The sequence below is a fragment of the Sceloporus occidentalis genome, unplaced genomic scaffold (genome assembly GCF_023333645.1).
Source record: "Sceloporus occidentalis isolate IW3139 unplaced genomic scaffold, rSceOcc1.0.p SCAF_53, whole genome shotgun sequence".
NCBI lineage: Eukaryota > Metazoa > Chordata > Lepidosauria > Squamata > Phrynosomatidae > Sceloporus > Sceloporus occidentalis.
Genome location: NW_028317033.1, coordinates 2,427,364 through 2,446,556, shown reverse-complemented (window position 1 = coordinate 2,446,556; position 19,193 = coordinate 2,427,364). Strand labels below are relative to the sequence as shown.

The 19,193-nt window shown below is 42.3% G+C and overlaps 1 protein-coding gene across 1 annotated transcript in view; it reads right to left on the bottom strand.

Annotated features, from left to right (window-relative positions):
• Window positions 1–15,078, bottom strand: part of LOC149288199 (delta and Notch-like epidermal growth factor-related receptor) — a 61,794-nt gene extending 46,716 nt beyond the window's left edge. Inside the window, exon 1 of the mRNA XM_089492081.1 lies at window positions 14,947–15,078. Coding sequence (XP_089348207.1) covers window positions 14,947–15,078 — 132 coding nt within the window. The remainder of the gene's footprint in view (window positions 1–14,946) is intronic.
• Between the last annotated feature and the right edge of the window lie 4,115 nt (window positions 15,079–19,193).

The following is a 19,193-nucleotide window of genomic DNA, read 5'->3' as shown; positions in this document are numbered from 1 at the left end:
CATGCTGGTACAGGGTGGCTGTAAGTGCAGACCCTATACTGCTGGCAGCATCAATACACAAGGGGGGCAGCTAGCCAGGTTTCAGCATGTACTGGCTGACTTGGCATGATAGGAGTGTGATTGCTAACAGCAAACACACTCTTTTTATACCCAGGCAACCAGTAAATACTGGAACCTAGGCATGATGGGACTGTGATTGCTGTTAGCAGATTGCTGTTAGATGTTAGCAATCACACTCCTGTCATCCCAAGTCAGCCAATACGTGCTAGTGCATCTGCTGGCAGCAGATACTGCTGGTAGCATCAAAACACAAGGGGGGCAGCTAGCCGGGTTTCAGCATGTACTGGCTGACTTGGCATGATAGGAGTGTGATAGGCCCTCGCACGTATACAATTCTGATGAAGTGGCCCACTGCAGAAAAAACTTGGACACCCCTGTTATATACCCTTTATTGGCAATGACAGAGGTCAAATGTTTTCTGTAAGTCTTCACAAGGTTTTCACACACTGTTGCTGGTATTTTGGACCATTCCTCTATGCAGATCTCCTCTAGAGCAGTGATGTTTTGGGGCTGTCGCTGGGCAACACGGACTTTCAACTCCCTCCAAAGGTTTTCTATGGGGTTGAGATCTGGAGACTGGCTAGGCCACTCCAGGATCTTGAAATGCTTCTCACGAAGCCACTCCTTCGTTGCCCAGGTGGTGTGTTTGGGATCATTGTCATGCTGAAAGACCCAGCCACGTTTCATCTTCAATGCCCTTGCTGATGGAAGGAGGTTTTCACTCAAAATCTCACGATACATGGCCCCATTCATTCTTTCCACGGATCAGTCGTCCTGGTCCCTTTGCAGAAAAGCATGATGTTTCCACCCCCATGCTTCACAGTAGGTATGGTGTTCTTTGGATGCAACTCAGCATTCTTTCTCCTCCAAACACGACGAGTTGAGTTTCTACCAAAAAGTTCTACCTTGGTTTCACCTGACCATATGACATTCGCCCAATCATCTTCTGGATCATCCAAATGTTCTGTAGCAAACTTCAGAGGGGCCCGGACATGTACTGGCTTAAGCAGGGGGACACTTCGGGCACTGCATGATTTGAGTCCCTGGCAGCGTAGTGTGTCACTGATGACCTTTGTTACTTTGGTCCCAGCTCTCTGCAGGTCATTCACTAAGTCCCCCTGTGTGGTTCTGGGATTTTTGCTCACCGTTCTTGTGATCATTTTGACACCACGGGGTGAGATCTTGCGTGGAGCCCCAGATCGAGGGAGATTATCAGTGGTCCTGTATGTCTTCCATTTTCGAATAATTGCTCCCACAGTTGATTTCTTCACACCAAGCTGCTTGCCTATTGCAGATTCAGTCTTCCCAGCCTGGTGCAGGTCTACAATTTTGTTTCTGGTGTCCTTCGACAGCTCTTTGGTCTTGGCCATAGTGGGGATTGGAGTGTGACTGTTTGAGGTTGTGGACAGGTGTCTTTTATACTAATAACAAGTTCAAACAGGTGCCATTAAAAAAATACTTATTTTACCGAGGAATTTACCAATGAATTCATTAGAAATCCTACAATGTGATTCCCTGTATTCTTTCCCCCCATTCTGTCTCTCATAGTTGAAGTGTACCTATGGTGAAAATTACAGGCCTGGTGGATGACTAAGTACTTTTTTGCCCCACTGTATATCATACCATGTCACACAAGGAGCTGAACAGTCTAAGGAGATCTCTTTTCCATGTAACATGCAGACAGATTGTGAATGATATGGGAATCTTAAACTGTGTTTCTGCACACCTTCATTTCACAGAATAGCTACAAAATCTTTTGGTTCGCCCCTGGCACTATACCAATAAAAAAAAAGTTCAGGTGGAGAAAATCCAGGAATCACCAAGGCTTTTCAATGCCAGGAGTTTTAGAAATCATGCCAACCCGGCTTCCACAAGAACAATCAGCCTATCGGTAAGTATTGGAGGAGTGAAACTTTTACTCAGCCAAGGACCAAACCACATGGTTCCAAAAAAACTCATGTTTTAAAGGACATGGAGTTCTTTCAATGCCCTAAACTGAGGTTTTATGTATGTCTACTTTCTAGCGCTCAAAGCAGTCGATCGTTACAAGATCTCATGGAACACATACCGATTTCGGGTATCTGTTCTGTGCTAAATAACCAGCAAGCTGCACTCATGTAAGGAGAAATCGAGTAGAGGACTTACTTTGGGAAACTCACCGTATGAGAAAAAACTTATCACGTGAAGTTTCCAATTTACAAGCTAAAATTGGGGCTCCAAAAGGAGTACCCCTGGTGGCCAACAGGAGGTCTATGTCTCCTATGTGCACCTTCTCAGACTATTTTGTAAAATGATGATAGAATAGGATATGTTTAAATTAAGCATTTGTGAAAAACAACAGGATGGCTATCTTCTGTTGACCTTTGCTTAAAGGTGTGCATTGGTATTTCATAAGCCTAGGGGTAGCTTGATAGCTTTAATTAAAACCTATCCTATATAAATTACAAGAATACAGAAGAGAAACTCCATTACTACCGTAATATCTATTCACTTCTTAATGAGATGAGATAAAAAGAAAGGAAGCATCCCAGAATCAACAAATCATTTGTTTAGATCAAAAACTATCTCCAGAGGGACTCGCGCTGAGAAACCAATGGAACCTGTTGCTCCAAACCAACCTGCCACGTTCATAAAGATCACTAAAGAAATATCTGAAATCATGAAACCAGTTGTACACAGTAGGCCAATAACTGCGTCTAACGGGAAATAAATATTCTTAAGTGATAAAAGGCAGGGAAATTGTGATTGATTTGAATCTGATTTTAGATTGGAGTTAATTTGGAACATTCTCCTTAATCTAAGCTTCAGCGTCTTAAAATAGCTATTACTGATCCGCTGCAAAAAGGACAGTCATGATCAGAGTCAAACCTTTTGAGAGCTTATTAATTTTTAAGAATTGTATTTCTCTACATGTCTCCTCCACCTCAACAATACTACCGCAAGATGCTTCATCTTCCATGATCTATCTAAAGTACGATCGCTATCTTGTTTTGTGTTCCAGTATCATTAGTCATAAATGTCATTTTATCCTAGCATGTCAAATCATTGCAATTACCGAAATTGCTGGATAACCTTCAGATAAAGAAGCATTGGCTGGTAAACCTTAAATGGAAATGATACCCAAAATTATGTTTTTATGTAGCTTCACCGGCCATCAAACATTTTCTTGTGTATAATTTGGGTACATGGTAAGAAAAATCACGTAAAAGTTTTTTCATAGATAATGTGTTATATCTTAGTCTGGGGCAGCCAAATGCTTTGACTGGGGGAGATGATGCTTCTGCAAATGTACACCTGAAATTAAGATTTTATTCTATAACCTGTGAAGACTGATTCCTTGTCATTTTGTTTGGAATGTGAAGTAGGAATGTGAAATCCAAAGTAGGAAATGTGATTCCTGGTTGCTACACCATACACGGAATCCCCCATTTGTAGTGTCTGACACCTTCTCGGCACCCTTCAGAGGTGGAACTGTCCTCCACTAAAAGAGAAGGCCAGTTGGAGAAATCATTCCTTTCCGTCAAACCAACCCAAAATGATAACAAGTGCAAGGTTTTTCCTACAGACCTTCACTTTATTACTCCCTTGTGCTGTGTACTGGGATATGATGTCATATAATGAAGCTCAACACTAAAGCCACGCACGCGGTGAGAGAGCACCGAAACAGAAGTCTGTAGGAACAGACCTTGCGGTTCCACCGCAGGACCACCGGGGATTATATCAAAGGGTAGGAAGGAGACAGAGGGGAAAAAGAGAAAGAGATGGTAAGAGTTGCTAGGATGTTTGTGTGTAAAGGCAAATGCAAATACGTGTGTGCGTGTTTATGGGGAGGCATATGTGTGAGCATACGCAGGTGTGTGTAAGGGCAAGTGTATATTACTATTATTATATATATATATTATGTTATATGCCCTTGTAAAGGGAATAGAATGATCCGAACACATTTTAATCTAGGCTGTCAAGAAACAGCCTACATGTTTTAAAACTCTGATAAAACAGCCTACATGTTTTAAACCCCGATATATCTGATACTTTTGTCCAACTGGGTAAAGAAAGATGCTACTTAGATACACATGAAGCTCTTATTTGATTTAGATGACTCCAAAGTAATTACTATTATGCTTGTGAAAGCAAAGTGTGAGGACCCTGTTCCTGGCTATGCTGCCTTAGCACCAATAAAAATATATCAGACATCTGGCTGTGACACCCTTGGAGGGAGGTTGCCTGAATGTTGTTCAGCCATCTCACATGAAGGGATCTGTATCCTCCCCTCTAACCTTCAGCATTATATATAAATAAATAAATATATATATATATATATATATATATATATATATATATATACATACACACTCACACCGGTATATAGAAAACAGCCTCTGTTTGAAAGCATTAGTGCATATAGTTAGTTTATATCATGAATAGCTAGGTTTACTTATCATACAGTACATGTGATAATAGAGCCATTGGAGAAGTAATTAAACCTTTAGGGCAAACATTCCATTTATGTCTTAAGCTAACAGGAATATTAAGTGAAACTATTTGACAGAATCGATTCATGTAACTATGGGTTCAAACCTATATTTTCTCCATAATTTTTTTTTACCAGGGTGTCTGCCTACCATCTGGTCCTAGGTATTAACTGCCCAAGCTGATTTGGCCAAACATTGCTCCATTGCCCAAAGAGGACAATGACCCTGAGACCCTGAAAAGTGATGCTTCACTCTAAGTCTCCAGGTCAAACCCGGTGAGATCCCAGGTGCAGTTATAGACTTCTTTATGGATGACATTTTATTTCTAGTTTAAAGGTAACACACAATGCCTTTTCCCTTTAAATAAACACTTCAATACAGGAAGAGTGGCAGAGCAGGGAGCCTGTGTACTCTTTAAATGTAAGTACTGATGAAACACGCACATCATTCTTCCATTGTCCAATGTTGGTGAGCCTGTGCGAATTGTAGCCTCAGTTTCCTGTTCTTAGCTGACAGGAGTGGCACCCGGTGTGATCTTCCGCTGCTGTAGCCCATCTGCTTCAAGGTTCAACGTGTTGTGCATTCAGAGATGGTATTCTGCATACCTTGGTTCTAAAGAGTGGTTATTTGAGTTACTGTTGCCTTTCTCTCATCTTGAACCAGTCTGCCTATTCTCCTCTGACCTCTGACATCAACAAGGCATTTTCGTCACACAACTGCTGCTCACTGGATGTTTTCTCTTTTTCTGACTATTCTCTGTAAACCCCAGAGATGGTTGTGCCTGAAAATCCCAGTAGATCAGCAGTTTCTGAAATACTCAGACCAGCCCGTCTGGCACCAACAACCATGCAACGTTCAAAGTCACTTAAATCCCCTTTCTTCTCCATTCTGATTCTCGGTTTGACCTTCAGCAAGTTGTCTTGACCACGCCCACATGCCTTAATGCATTAAATTGCTGCCATGTGATTGGCTGATTAGGTATTTGTGTTAACAAGCAATTGAACAGGTGTACCTAATAAAGTGGCCAGTGAGTGTGGATAGATAGATAGATAGATAGATAGATAGATAGATAGATAGATAGATAGATAGATAGATAGATAGATATGGAGAAACCATACTAAACTAACATATAAAATGAAGCATACTACATGGAAAAAGGTAAATCGCTCATAATCAAGGAAGAATTTTTTGTTTTTATATTATGGAATAAATTATGTACCAAGTTTATAGCTAAATGGCTATTCTTTCTTTTAATCTGTTATAAAACATATGGATAGATGCACTGCCATGAGAAAACTGTTAATATTCCTGTCAGTATAACAGCATTAGAAGATCTTGACCTCATATGTCAGGTTTAAAAACACAGTATTTGGAAAATCCCTCTTTGCAGCATAATACATTTTTTGAGAGATTTAAATGTTTCATAAGCTGATTACTTTGCTGCTTGCGGCTTTTGTCTCGTCCACTCAATTTATGGAGGTCTGGAGGCTGTCTGCTGTATTACAAACTGGTATGAAAATGAGCAAGCTGCCTAATTATTGTGAACGCTGTACAGTATGTGTGTCTGAGATATACAGCAGTCAATTAGGATGCTCACTTGGGGACTGCTGTTTGGAGATGCTATATTTTTTTTCTGCCAAGCACCAACTGTTTTACAAACTAGTAGAAAGAAACACATCTTCTGGATGGACATGCTCTACAGGGTTGAATGTCTCTCCAAATTAACAGAAGAAAATGACTGCTAGATATCTTGAGAAAATGTGAGGTGACAGATATGCTAAAAAGAGACACACGTTTCAGTAATGGTTCTTACAGCAATGTATACCCAGAGATCAACAACATCAAGGAAGGGGGAGATACTGAAGAAACCTAAAATGTAAACATCATAAGAATGGAATTCTGGGTAAAACGGGGATCCATAAGATCCAAGGTCCCATAAGGGATCCAAGATAAATGAGTACAAAACTATGGGGGATGTTTTTAACAGCATGGTTTTGTGCTGAAAAGGGTTAAATAATATTTATAGGGGCATATAAAAAGCTCAAAGCAGCCAATCACTGTCAGTAAAGCACTTCCACCGAAATCAGTGGGAATGCTTTCTGGGCATGCGCACAGTGAGGTCTATTTAGACACAGGAGTGGTGATCCTAAGCACAAAGGATGTTCTGTGTTGTCCTCTGTTGCGGAAGTCAATTCTTTTGAGGACAGCGTAGGACATCTTTGACGGAAAAAGCACTAAATACAATATATGACCAAAAGTATGTGGACGCCCCTCCTAAATATTGAATTTAGGCGTTTCAGCCACAACCATTGCTAATAGGTGTATAAAATCAAGCACATAGGCAGCCCCCCCCATAGACAAACATTGGGGACGTAGTGAAAAGCTCAGTGACTTTAAACATGGCACTGTCATAGGATCCAACCATTACCACAAGTCAGTTTATGAAATTTCTGCCCTGCTAGATCTGCAAGTGCTTTTATTGTAAAGTGGAAGAGTCTAGGAGTAGCAACGCTAGACCACATATAAGCACACAGTGCAAGGTCCATATAGACATGGTTTGATGAGCACAGAAGCCTCACCTTAACTCCCCTAAACACCTTTAGGATAAATTGGAACACCGACTGGGAGCCAGGGCTTCTTTTTAACATCAGAACATAACTTCACAAACACTCTATTGGGTGAATGGGCACAATATCCTAGATACACTCCAAGATCTTGTGGAAAGCCTTCACAGAAGAATGACGCTGTAACAGCCGCAAAGGGCAGCCAACTCCATATTAATGCCCATGGGTTTGGAATGGGATGTCCAAAATCCCATCTAGCTGTGATGGTCAGGTATAATGATGGCTGGCACAATGTATAGGTGAAAAGTTACCCCTTGACAAAGTTACCCTGTCAGGCTCTGCCCCCAGCCATTTAGTATGCTGTGGACTGAGCATGAGATGTAGAGCATTACTGGCAGTGCTGCACATGTGCACAATTCTGCCCATGAGATCTGGACCACAGATCCCAAATCCAGCAGTCTTGGTAAGTTCTACCCCATCCCAAAAAGCAGGACAGCAGCAAAATCAAGACTGTCCTATGCAAATTTGGACAGCCGGGAGGTATGCATCAGTATCTGTTTCAAACATATTGCCCAGCCAATTATTCTACAATGATTTATTCTCCTTGAGGACAAAAACATGTTGTAGTTTTCACCCAAGCATTCTTTGCCTCTGTTACTCTAATCACACTGGCACACACTCAATGTGTAGATTTTGTTTACTTTTACTCTACGAAGAGCACTGCGTCCTTCACTCAGATACCGGGCTAGATATGTCACTGAGATAATTACCAACTTCTAAAAACATACAAAAAAACTCTTAGTTGTAGGCCATTGCACAAGAATGTACAAAAATGGAAATATACATTGTGAAGCCAAATACTAATTAAACAAGCCCTAGTGGTCTAAGTAATATTAATACGATACCAGGGCCATCACGACACTGCTTCAACTATAGGACCACATTAATCACTTAAAATGAACACATAAACACAGACAAAAAGTGCTTGAATATATTTATACAGATTTATAGCGCTGCAAAAAGGTATTTACCCCTTCCTGATTTTTCTGTTTTCTTATTTGTTACATTTAAATGTTTCAGATCGTCCAACTTAATCGGGACTTAGAACCATTCTGTTTCTTTTGAGCCATTCAGAGGTAGACTTGCATGTGTGCTTCAGATCATTTCTCTGCTGCATAACCCAACTGCGCTTGAGTTGATGGCCAAACATTCTCCTTCTGGATTTTCTTGTAGAGAGACAGAATTCATGGTCCATCAAATAAGGCAAGACTCACTGGTCCTAATGCTGCCCCAGACCATCACACCACCAGCGCTGTTGGTATGATGTTATTGTGAAATGCTGTTAGCTTCACGCCAGATGTCACGGGACCCATGTCTTCCAAATGGTTCCACTTTTTGACTCAGTAGTCTGCAGAATATTATCCCAAACGTCTTGGGGTCATTGAGATGTTTTTGGCAAATGTGAGACGAGCCATTGTGTTCTTATTTTGGTCATACTCAGCAACGGTTTCCGTCTTGCAATTAAAAACTGCATTTTTGTTAACTCGTGTTGTTAACATATTGTTGTTGAATATTAAATTAGTTTGATGTTCTGAAAGGTTTAACTATAAGAAATTTGCAAAAAAGAAGAAATTGAGAGGGGGCAAATACTTTTTTCACAGCACTGTACCTGTAATGTAAATGGAACCTATTCCTTGCATGGACTTGACTAAAAGTCTTTTAGATCTAATTACAAATATAGGTTCCAGTGTTGGAGGCTACAGAGGAAAGAAAGTAAAATTCCCTTATTGGATTTATCTTTAGGAAGAATTACACTTTCCTGCTTCATTAACTGGGACCAAGCATTTTATTAAATAGCTGCAGAGAAAGGCATTTCCTGGGGCCATTGAAATCCAGTGACTGGGACCAGTTATTAGAAGGTGCACATCAAGGCATCACAGCGATATGTTATACCGTATAATAAGGAAGAAAAAACTAAGAAATAATAAATGCAGGGAAATGAAAAGGAATAAAAAAATATACACCTTATAGCCAATAATTAATGCGGTGAAATGAAGATAAATAAAAAATATCCACCCTATAGCCAGATGAACTGGTAAGGTCTAACGCCTGGCTTGGGTTGGCTTGCCATGGGTTGAAGAACAAGTCTACTAAAGCTTCTTTTCACATTTCACATTTTCTGTCTTCATTCTCATGGACATACAAAAGGCCCTCCATGTGTTCGCTGGCAAGTCTGGTAAGTCAGGTCTGGGGTCTGGCTCAACCACCTGGCTTGTGATGTGCCATTAACATTAGCCCTGCCCCAGGTTAATGTGCCAATGGCATGCTGACTGTCATAGCCGGATTAAATCCTCAAACATTAGCGTATAATCTCAACAAATGCGAAGAATGCCCAGAGAAGATGCGGTCTCATGTAAAGAAAAAAAACCCTGAGAAATTAGTTGAATGGCGTTTAACACCACCGCGACCAAAGACAGTTTTCTTCCCTCACCCCTTAAAAAATATGTCTCTTTAATGTCAGCACGTCATAATAATTCTGTTTCAGTGGGGGGGCATTGAGGTTTCGGCTTCTTGACTCACAAGCAGTACAATGGAACAAAGCAGGAATCCAGAAAGCAGCTATTCCTTGGCGTTCACATCCTTGAGAAATGTATTTTCAAACATTCGATCACCTGACAGAACTAAAAACCTCAGCTGCCAGAAGCTTGGAATGAGCTTTTATTTATAGATGAGATGCTAATGATGCTATTTTTACAAAAAAAACCACATACATTGTGCTTATACAGAAAGGAACAGCGGTGAATTGCTGACAGTGTGGAAATACAGTGAAACGAACACTGCACGGACCCACTGCCTGCGTTCATCCGAACATTTCATTCTCTGGGGGAAATCAGCTCCATATAAAGGGTCACGCCATTCACCATGCTTTCAATGTACAATTCCACATTCTTATTAGATTTTAGCTACAGATGTGTTATCCTTATTGCTTTTTTGGTACAAAGGGGCATTTAATTACACTTATTTTGGAAGAAAAAACCCTGTACAAGTAATTATTCAATAGGAGACACTAATTGTACATCCAAAATCATTTCAACGGATCATTTTAAGATTATGTACAACATTTTCATATGTTTCTGAAGATGATTTGTTTTTCAGTGCATTCAAAATGCAAATGCGATTTAAATGGACTTCAAAGGGGGTCGGCTGCCCAGGGTTTTCTCTTTGGTTAATGGGCTAGTGCCGTCCGAGCAGACTGCAGTGTGTTTCATACAGAAATCACCAGCGAGACGCCGGAAAGCACTATTCTTTTAAAAAAACTGCATTATAGAAAGGGATGTTTAGTAAATATTAGAAATACTGGGTATATTTTTTTTTCAAACACATTTTGTTAAAATGAATAAATGGGCAGAAGCCATTTATAGATTTTTCACAGAACAAGAACCTTAAATTGCATGCAGAGCAGCATTCATGGAGCGTCTTAACACTCTTTGTGCTAAAAATAATCTTCTTTGTATCATCTGAGAGATTTTCACAAAACAGGTGGAAAATTATACCTCTTCACACCGTGGAATGTCACAACTAATCAGATACAACCCAAAAACATTTATTCCAGCAAGATGTGCAAACTGGTGTTTAGTTAAATTGGCACTTCCATTAGATTGCAATTAAAAATAAGCCGTATGCAATTACTCTTTTAAAAAAAACGAAAGAAAGAAGAAAAGAAGGAATTAACCTTTGTGGATCTAAATTGTACACCCTGCCAGCAGCCTCAGAGATGCAAGGCCTGCAGCGAGAATATGGTTAATGACTTTAGGGTTAACTGACAGTACATAAGTATTCTATTCGTGATGGTATGATAAATAGCAGTCTTCTCGGTGCTGCAGACCCACAACTTGCATTGTTCTGCGTCAATTACTTGCCTGACTGAGAATGATGGGAGCTGATCCTTACAATAGCTGTACACTTGAATAATCCGGCTACACAATAAAAACCGAGAGAAAGTACAGGAATAGGGAGACGAAGAGGAGGGAATTGAGGGTCATGATGCAACGAAAAAAGCTTTATGATACAATGTTACATTGGAGAATAAAGTGTTATTAGAGGGAAACTAGGCAATAAGGGGTTAAGAGAAGTGGAGCTTGGTGTATGTAATGGGGAGCAGAAAATGGAGCCACAAAAAGGGCCAAAGACAGAAATGGCCAGTGACTGTCTCTTGTTTGGGAAGCGCTCTCTCGGCGTGCGCAGTAGCAGGTGCTTTGTTTAGGTTTCTGACTCAGCTGCTGTTGTTGGCTCTTGATAAATCAAACCTGAAATCAAATCAACAACATCTAAGCAGCCAACAAGTGCTTGTTACTGTGCCTCACAGGGGTTTGTGGAGAAGACAGGGTATAATCACGGCTTTACACGTGTACTACACAGTGGTAAGGCAGCAATCTCTCATATCTCTAGAGTAACCGTCACAAACACCTCGGATCTGAGGACCACGACCTTCCAGTTTCCAAAATACCAACTGTACCTCGTCCTGTATTTGAGGCTTTCAAATGGCGTCTGTGCACAATTGAATCAGGGCATAGATACAAAATGTAAACGGCGTTATTATTGTTCAAGGACAAGACAGAGGGGAACGGATGACAGATGTCTAGGGAAGATCAATATAAGATATAACTCAGCCGCGCCAGTGGTGGGAGGAAGTAGTGGAGTCATCACTTAAGGAAGGGCCGGTGGTAAACTGTAGGATGTGGCATGAGAACAAGAAGAGCAAGGAGATAGGAGGGAGCATAAAGAGAAGGGAAGAGGGAAATAGGGTGTTAAAGGGAAAGGGAGAAGGGGCAAGATGGAGCATTAAGAAGCTGGCATGAGAGGGCAGAATGTAGCGTAAGGAGCAGGCAGGCAAAATGTAGCATAAGAAGCAGGCAGACAGAAGACATGATGGAACAAGTAGAAAAGTCAGGGAGACGGGCAGGGAACAAGAGCTATGACAAAAACTCCTCTGCGTCTTAATTATCTGTACATAAAACAATGTGTAAGAGCAGACAAGATGGGCCAACTGCTTCTGCTGTCATCACCTATATACGTATATAATATATATATATATATACATATCTCGATGATTAGGTTCACTTAGATCCTGCCATGTTTTACTAGCCTCAATTAACAACAGAGTATCCTCACGGAGTTAACGGAACTATACAATCGAAATTAATTTTGGATTCTGTGAAGTATTACGTGCGTCTAGAATGACTTCTGTGCGATTTTCTTATATGCAATGAAAACGTATTACAACTGTATTTCTGACCTGTGCTATGGCTTTAAAGGAGAGCTCTAGTCATATTTTAATGTTTTATGTATATTGGAGTCCATTTTATGTGCAAATAGGTGCAAGTATTCTTCTCTCTCACATTTAACTCCTTCCCTACTTCCTCGCTTGAAAACAGAGCACATACTGCAATGGGCTCCTTGCGGATGCTCAGTACATCTCCCATACTAGACAATGACATCTGGGCTATCATTGGCAGCATATTTACCTTTTGTACCTAGGGGAGCGCTAGCAGATGCCCCCACCTTCGTTGGCATCTGCACCGCATTAAAAGGCATATGATGTCATAACCCAGCACTCGGTGTTTTAAAGGAGCGCAGCGCCTTCTAATGCAGTCTATGGACGCTGTAAACGGTCCACCGGGCAGCGGGACATAAGGGGCCTGATTGCCCAAGACTGCGATTTGCCCCTAATTTGGCATCATTGAAATTTATCTAATTTCTCAATCATGTATAATATCTGAGCACTGACGATTTGCTAGCATACAAGCAAAATGGACTCCAACATGCACTAAATAAAAATACAACTTGGGGGCTAGACTGTTCCTTTAAGAGGTATAAATCCCATGTTTTGCGGAGGGACGTTAACAACAAGGGCTCTCAATGAAGCTTGTTTTTTCTATAGGCCTCCAATGCAGAATTAATGTGGGTTTACAAATATTTAATCATTTCCTAGCGCACCAAATTTTAAAATTCCTTTGTACTCCACAATCACATTTCCTTGATTGGGACAGAAGAAGACCGCACTGGTCTGCAAAAGATGGCTTCATCCCATGTTATAGAAGAGCTCTCCATCTGGAAAAGTCCTCCACAGTTGTGTTGTACAATGGACAGCATCTTGATTAGGACTTTAGAAGCACATTTAAAGTCCGTTGCTCCAATCCAACAGATAGCACCACCTTAAGGTATGCGATAATCTATGTAAACTTTAGAAGCCAGAGATTACATGTAAGAAGCTAGCTTGATTTTCCTAGTTGCCAGGAATATACACCTTCTGATCAGCAGAAAATAGCCTAGAAATGTTAGGTGCCAGCGGTGACATTTTAATTAGTGAAGGCAAGATGGCTCCTAGGATTTGTCAGGCTTAACTATATGCAACGAGAACTAGATACACCTTGCCACCCGTAGCCTGATGAATGTTTGATGCTAGTTATAATGTTACCAGCTTGGGTGATGTTACTCAAGCCAAGACTTCCTCGAGGAAGGGCTGTAGGAAACAGCATCAACGGGATGGACGAGATATATTGTTACAAGTAGGGAACAACAGTAAACGTGTCTGTTTATTGTTATATCATTATTTTGTGGACTGTTCACTGTTATTTAGTGTTGTTAGCGTTGATAACTAGACCTTTGTTTACAGCATTTGCTAATACAGTGATATAAAGACAACACCACAACCTTTTTTGAGACTGAATGTTCCATTGATTTACAAAATACAAATGGTGGCCATATTGTGACATTTAAGTACCCACTCCCTAAATGTAAGCTCCCAGGAGAACCTGCGCTGACCTGCGCTGGAAACCTATCGCTATGCAGCATCTTGGCATTTTATGAACAAAGGGTCTCCTTATAGCAGATAATACATCTACATCTATTTATAGACGGCCGTCAATGGTCCAGACTCCCCGTCGCAGGAATGCGAGGGTAACCTGTATCTGGGGCATGCGTTCGTGGGGCAGACCTGTAGGGTATCTGCAGCTCCGGTAGGGTAACATCATACTGTGTTAGGGGTACACGCAGCTAGGATTAGGCGTTATTCTATGTTCTGCTGTGAGCCCGTGGTGGAGAGGAGGGTGCATTGTCCCACATGGCATAAAGATTAGCTCGAGGCTAGCCTCATTAGGATCTCTGTCACATCGGCCATGCTAAGCATACGGTAATGGAACGACTTCCAGCAGCGGGAGGGACGGTGGAGTATGGTTTAAAATCAGGGGCTTTAATAATGTATATACACCGTATATACCTTCCTCGCACATCTGGGGGGAGACAACAGACTCGAGAGGTTTAAAAACCACTAATGACATCACTAAGTTCCCCGGTATCCCAGTATCATACGTGGAACACATGATGGCAGAATGCACATCACTGCAGACCACTGCAAGGTAACGCTGCAGGCCACTGACACTGGACAGGGGAACTTTCTTACACGCTCCTTGAAATCCTGTATCCGCCATCGTTATCCTGATACAAAATTCACATACAGGTTACTATGCAAGCGATTACATACGCATGATGTGCAGACATACACGTGTACAGAACACACAGCACGGCGCACATATAGATCTATACAGGGAGATACCCCGAAATAAACCGCTGCTTTAAGCACATGGGTGATGACGCACCTATAGACAGGTATATACGGAGGTACAAGAGGTATTGTGCCCACATATACTATATACATATATAGATAGATCGATACATAGACAGATACACAGACGAGACAGACAGTGCCTGGTTGCACATATACATTATGTATCCATTACACAGGGCTATATAGTATGCACGCATTACAGGGCAGGTGTACAGGGCAGTACCTGGGCCCCTCCGATGTCGCACGGCTCGGCACCGCAGGGCTCCCCGTTGCCATCCGCAGATATAACGAGAGCAGGAAGAAAGAGAAGGAGGATGAAACCGGAGAGAGAATCGGGAGAGCCCGGGGGAGGCATGAGGATGCCCTGCAGGAGATGGTAGGTAGTCCCCGCTCAGTGATCTGCAATGCCCGGTACCGCTAAATAACCACAAAAGCTCAGATCCTGGGGCTGCAGCCGCTGATTTGGTTCGCGATGTCCCGGCGTTCCCGGCTCTGGATACTGCGATCACCGATCTGCAACTCGCCAGCTCCCGTTACCATAACAACCCCGTGACTGACAAGTGGGAGGAGAGAGAGAGGGGAGGACGTACTGGTAGCTAGAGGGGTAGGTGAAGGGCAGAGAGAGGTGTCGGGAAGGAGAGTTGCGGGGTTTGTGCGGGATGGTGGTGGAGGGGGTGATAAATAATAACAGGTGAGCGGGGTGAAGAGTAACGGGGCTGGTGGCGAGCGTCTGCTTTGGGTGTCTTTCTGCCCCTGACGGTCAGAGGCCCGACTGCTGGATTATTGGGGCTCTTGCACCACAGGGTCGGCTCTACATGAGGGTCCGGGATCCTGCACGATTGACTCGGCTTTTCTTAGGCCATGTTTATAAAGAGGGGTTCTGATGCAAAGTTCTAGATTAGGGCAATTAGCTGGAAAATTAATTTGGTTTCCATGGTGATTTTGAAGTTGACCCAGAATACGCGTTTATAGACACGACCCTCAGTATTATTATTAAAGCATTATCATGCTCGCCTCTACTTCAATCCAGCCGAGATTGACATAAATCACTAATGCTTATTAGAAGCAATGCAGTAAATGGCTCCTCATCTCTGTAAACAAAGCATTTAACAAGATAACTAACTAAGATTGCCACTGGATTCCTCTTCCACTCCTCCCATGTCGACATCACGGAGCTGGTGGATGTTAGAGACCTTGCGCCCCTCCACCTTCCGTTTGAGGATGCCCCAATGCCCCACAGATGCTCAATAGGGTTGAGGTCTGGAGAGATGCTTGGCCAGCCCATCACCTTTACCCTCAGCTTCTTTAGCAAGGCAGTGGTCGTCTTGAAGGTGTGTTTGGGGTCGTTATGTTGGAATACTGCCCTGCGGCCCAGTCTCCGAAGGGAGGGGATCAAGCTCTGCTTCAGTATGTCACAGTACATGTTGGCATTCATGGTTCCCTCAATGGACTGTAGCGCCCTAGAGCCGGCAGCACTCATGCAGGCCCAGACCATGACATTCCCACCACCATGCTTGACTGTAGGCAAGACACACTTGTCTTTGTGCTCCTCACCTGGTTGCCGCCACACACGCTTGACACCATCTGAACCAAATAAGTTTATCTTGGTCTCATCGCACCACAGGACATGATTCCAGTAATCCATATCCTTAGTCCGCTTGTCTTTGCAGCCCTTCTTGTGCATCATCTTTAGAAGAGGCTTCCTTCTGGGATGACAGCCATGCAAACCAATTTGACGCAGTGTGCGGCGTATGGTCTGAGCACTGACAGGCTGACCCTCCACCCCTTCTGTCATGCCAACTTGTGTAGTGCATACATGGACTTGCTACCCGGTAGAGATGGTATGGCCAATTTCACTATGCCCCCCACATATACCATTCCACTCTGCCTCCCACATATGCCACTCCACGCTGCCTCCCACATATGCCACTCCACTCTGCCTCCCACATATGCCACTCCACGCTGCCTCCCACATATGTCACTCCACTCTGCCTCCCACATATGCCACTGTGCCTGATACACCTTATACCCTGATACACCACTCCATCCTCCCCAAACATGCCACACTGCCCTCCCCACATATGCCACTCCACTCTACCCCCAGATACGCCCCTCCACTCTACCCCCAGATATGCCACTGTGGCCCCAGATCTGCCTTATACACCCTGATACACCACTCTGTCCTCCCCAGACATGCCACACTGCCCTCCCCACATATGCCTTATATACCCTATATGCCTTATACCCCCAGATATGTCACTCCAGATATCTCATAGTCCCCTCATAGAGTCACAGACCATACTTTTATAAATAAGTACTGGGTTAATCTTCACTGCCCCCAGGATTTAGATTCCCCTTAGTTTGCCCCCCTTTATCTCTAACTGCACCTTAAGTTAACTTTAATAAATTAATAAAATTAACCCTCAGTCCTCATCATTAAATTAACCCTAAACACCCCATTAACCATAACTGCCCCTAAATTAACCCTAAAGACCCCATCAACCACAACATCCCCTAAATTAACCCTAAAGACCCCATCCACCACAACAGCCCCTAAATTAACCCTAAACATACCATTAACCAAAACTGCCTCAAATTAACCCCAAACATCCCATTAACCACAGCTGCTCCTAAATTAACCCTAAACACACCATTAACCATAGCTGCCCCTAAATTAACCCTAAACACCCTATTAACCATAACTGTCCCTAAATTTACCCTAAACACCCCATTAACCATAACTGCCCCTAAATTAACCCTAAACACCCCATTAACCATAACTGCCCCTAAATTAACTCACACCTCCCCTAACTTTCAGTAGCCCAAATATTAATTTTATACTTACAGTTAGATGAGTGTCACAGCCATGTGGTTCTGGCCTTCTGGGAGAAGGAAGGGGGCGGGGCCAGTTGTCACAGTGATTACAGGGAGGGACTGGTAAGTAGGAGCTGCTGCTGTGAGTCACTGAAACGGATTATATAATGAGGAGTATTTTTCAGAGCGTTTGCTCTGAAAAAACCCTCATTTAATAATCGATAAAAATCGATTCAACTAATCGATAATTAAATTCGTTGGCAACGATTTTCATTATCGATTATTATCGATTTTATCGATTAGTTGTTGCAGCCCTATATCCAACCCATACATCAATAATAACCCATAGATTCATAATCATACCTCATTTTGTGCATATCTAGAACGGGGAAAGCGCACCCTACGAAAAGAATACAAATATGGCTAGTCTAACTTAAACTGTTTGGAAGAAATTGTGAAGTCTGTGATATTCAGTCATAAGTAGCAAGTGTGACAGATCTATGGACTTCATAATTTACAAGAAATTAAAAAATGCATGAATTATTGCTGTGTCGAGCACAGGAGGGGCGATAAAATGAAAACGAGTTATGGTTCCTATAGGTACACCTTCCCTCCGCTTATACTACCTCTGAGCCGGCTTGGAAACTCAAGATGAACTGGAAAAGGTATAAAGTTAATGAGAGGAAATTGGTCATTGTGCTTACTAGGGGCCAAGATCTAATTTTGCGTAAATTTCCATCTTTCCTTGCCGGAGCCCTACGGACAGAAAAACTGTTACTTTACCATTCAAGTGAGTAGTTAGGTTTTCTGTAATTTCTCCTTTTTATTTTATCTGTTTGGTGTAAATAATCTGTTTATCATCTGCTTTTTGTATGCACTGTGCCTATTTTTTGTTCATAATAAATATTCCTTTATTAAGTTCTGCCTTTGGTAAAGACTCACGTTACCTGATGAGACCATTTTATTGGTAATTTGAAATCACCTAATTTTTGTGTTAAAATACTATGTGTGGGTTTTTAGTCTAATTAGCTTGGGGTACCAAGGCTAATTATATATTCAATTTATACATTGTCTTGGTGGTGGCAGCATTATATTAGTTATATCAGTATAGTTAATTGTGGATGGTATTAAGGGTGGATATTTTTATCACTATTTCCGGTCTAGTGCAGATAGTGAGTTTTAACCCTTTTATCACCAGGAGGAGCTAAATTTTACTTTGCGAACCGGAACAGCTACTAAAGAGCCTAAATTAACATACACTGCTATACCCATCTGTAGCCAGCTCCGGGTGTGAGGAAAGTCGCAGCAAAAGCCAAGGACCTTCTGCTTTACCGGCTTGACTTAACAGAAATGAAACTATGAGAACTAGAGAAAGATGTTAAGTGAGAATGAAACCAATGTGAAGAATCCCGAGCACAGTATCCCATCCTCAGCCCCCTGGGCAGTAAGCTCAAATACTTTGCCAGTGACAAAGAAACTGGCTGGATATTGAAGCGCGCTGGTGCCTGAAACGTGGTCTGTGGTGATTAAGGGACCTTGCCCTCTGTACGCCTGCTTTACTAGTGCTAGGCACGGGTTGGTAAGAAGCTCCCTGGCCTTGGACACAGCGCTCAAAAATAAAGGGGGTGACCTGATGCCAGATGCGCAAGAAGAGGC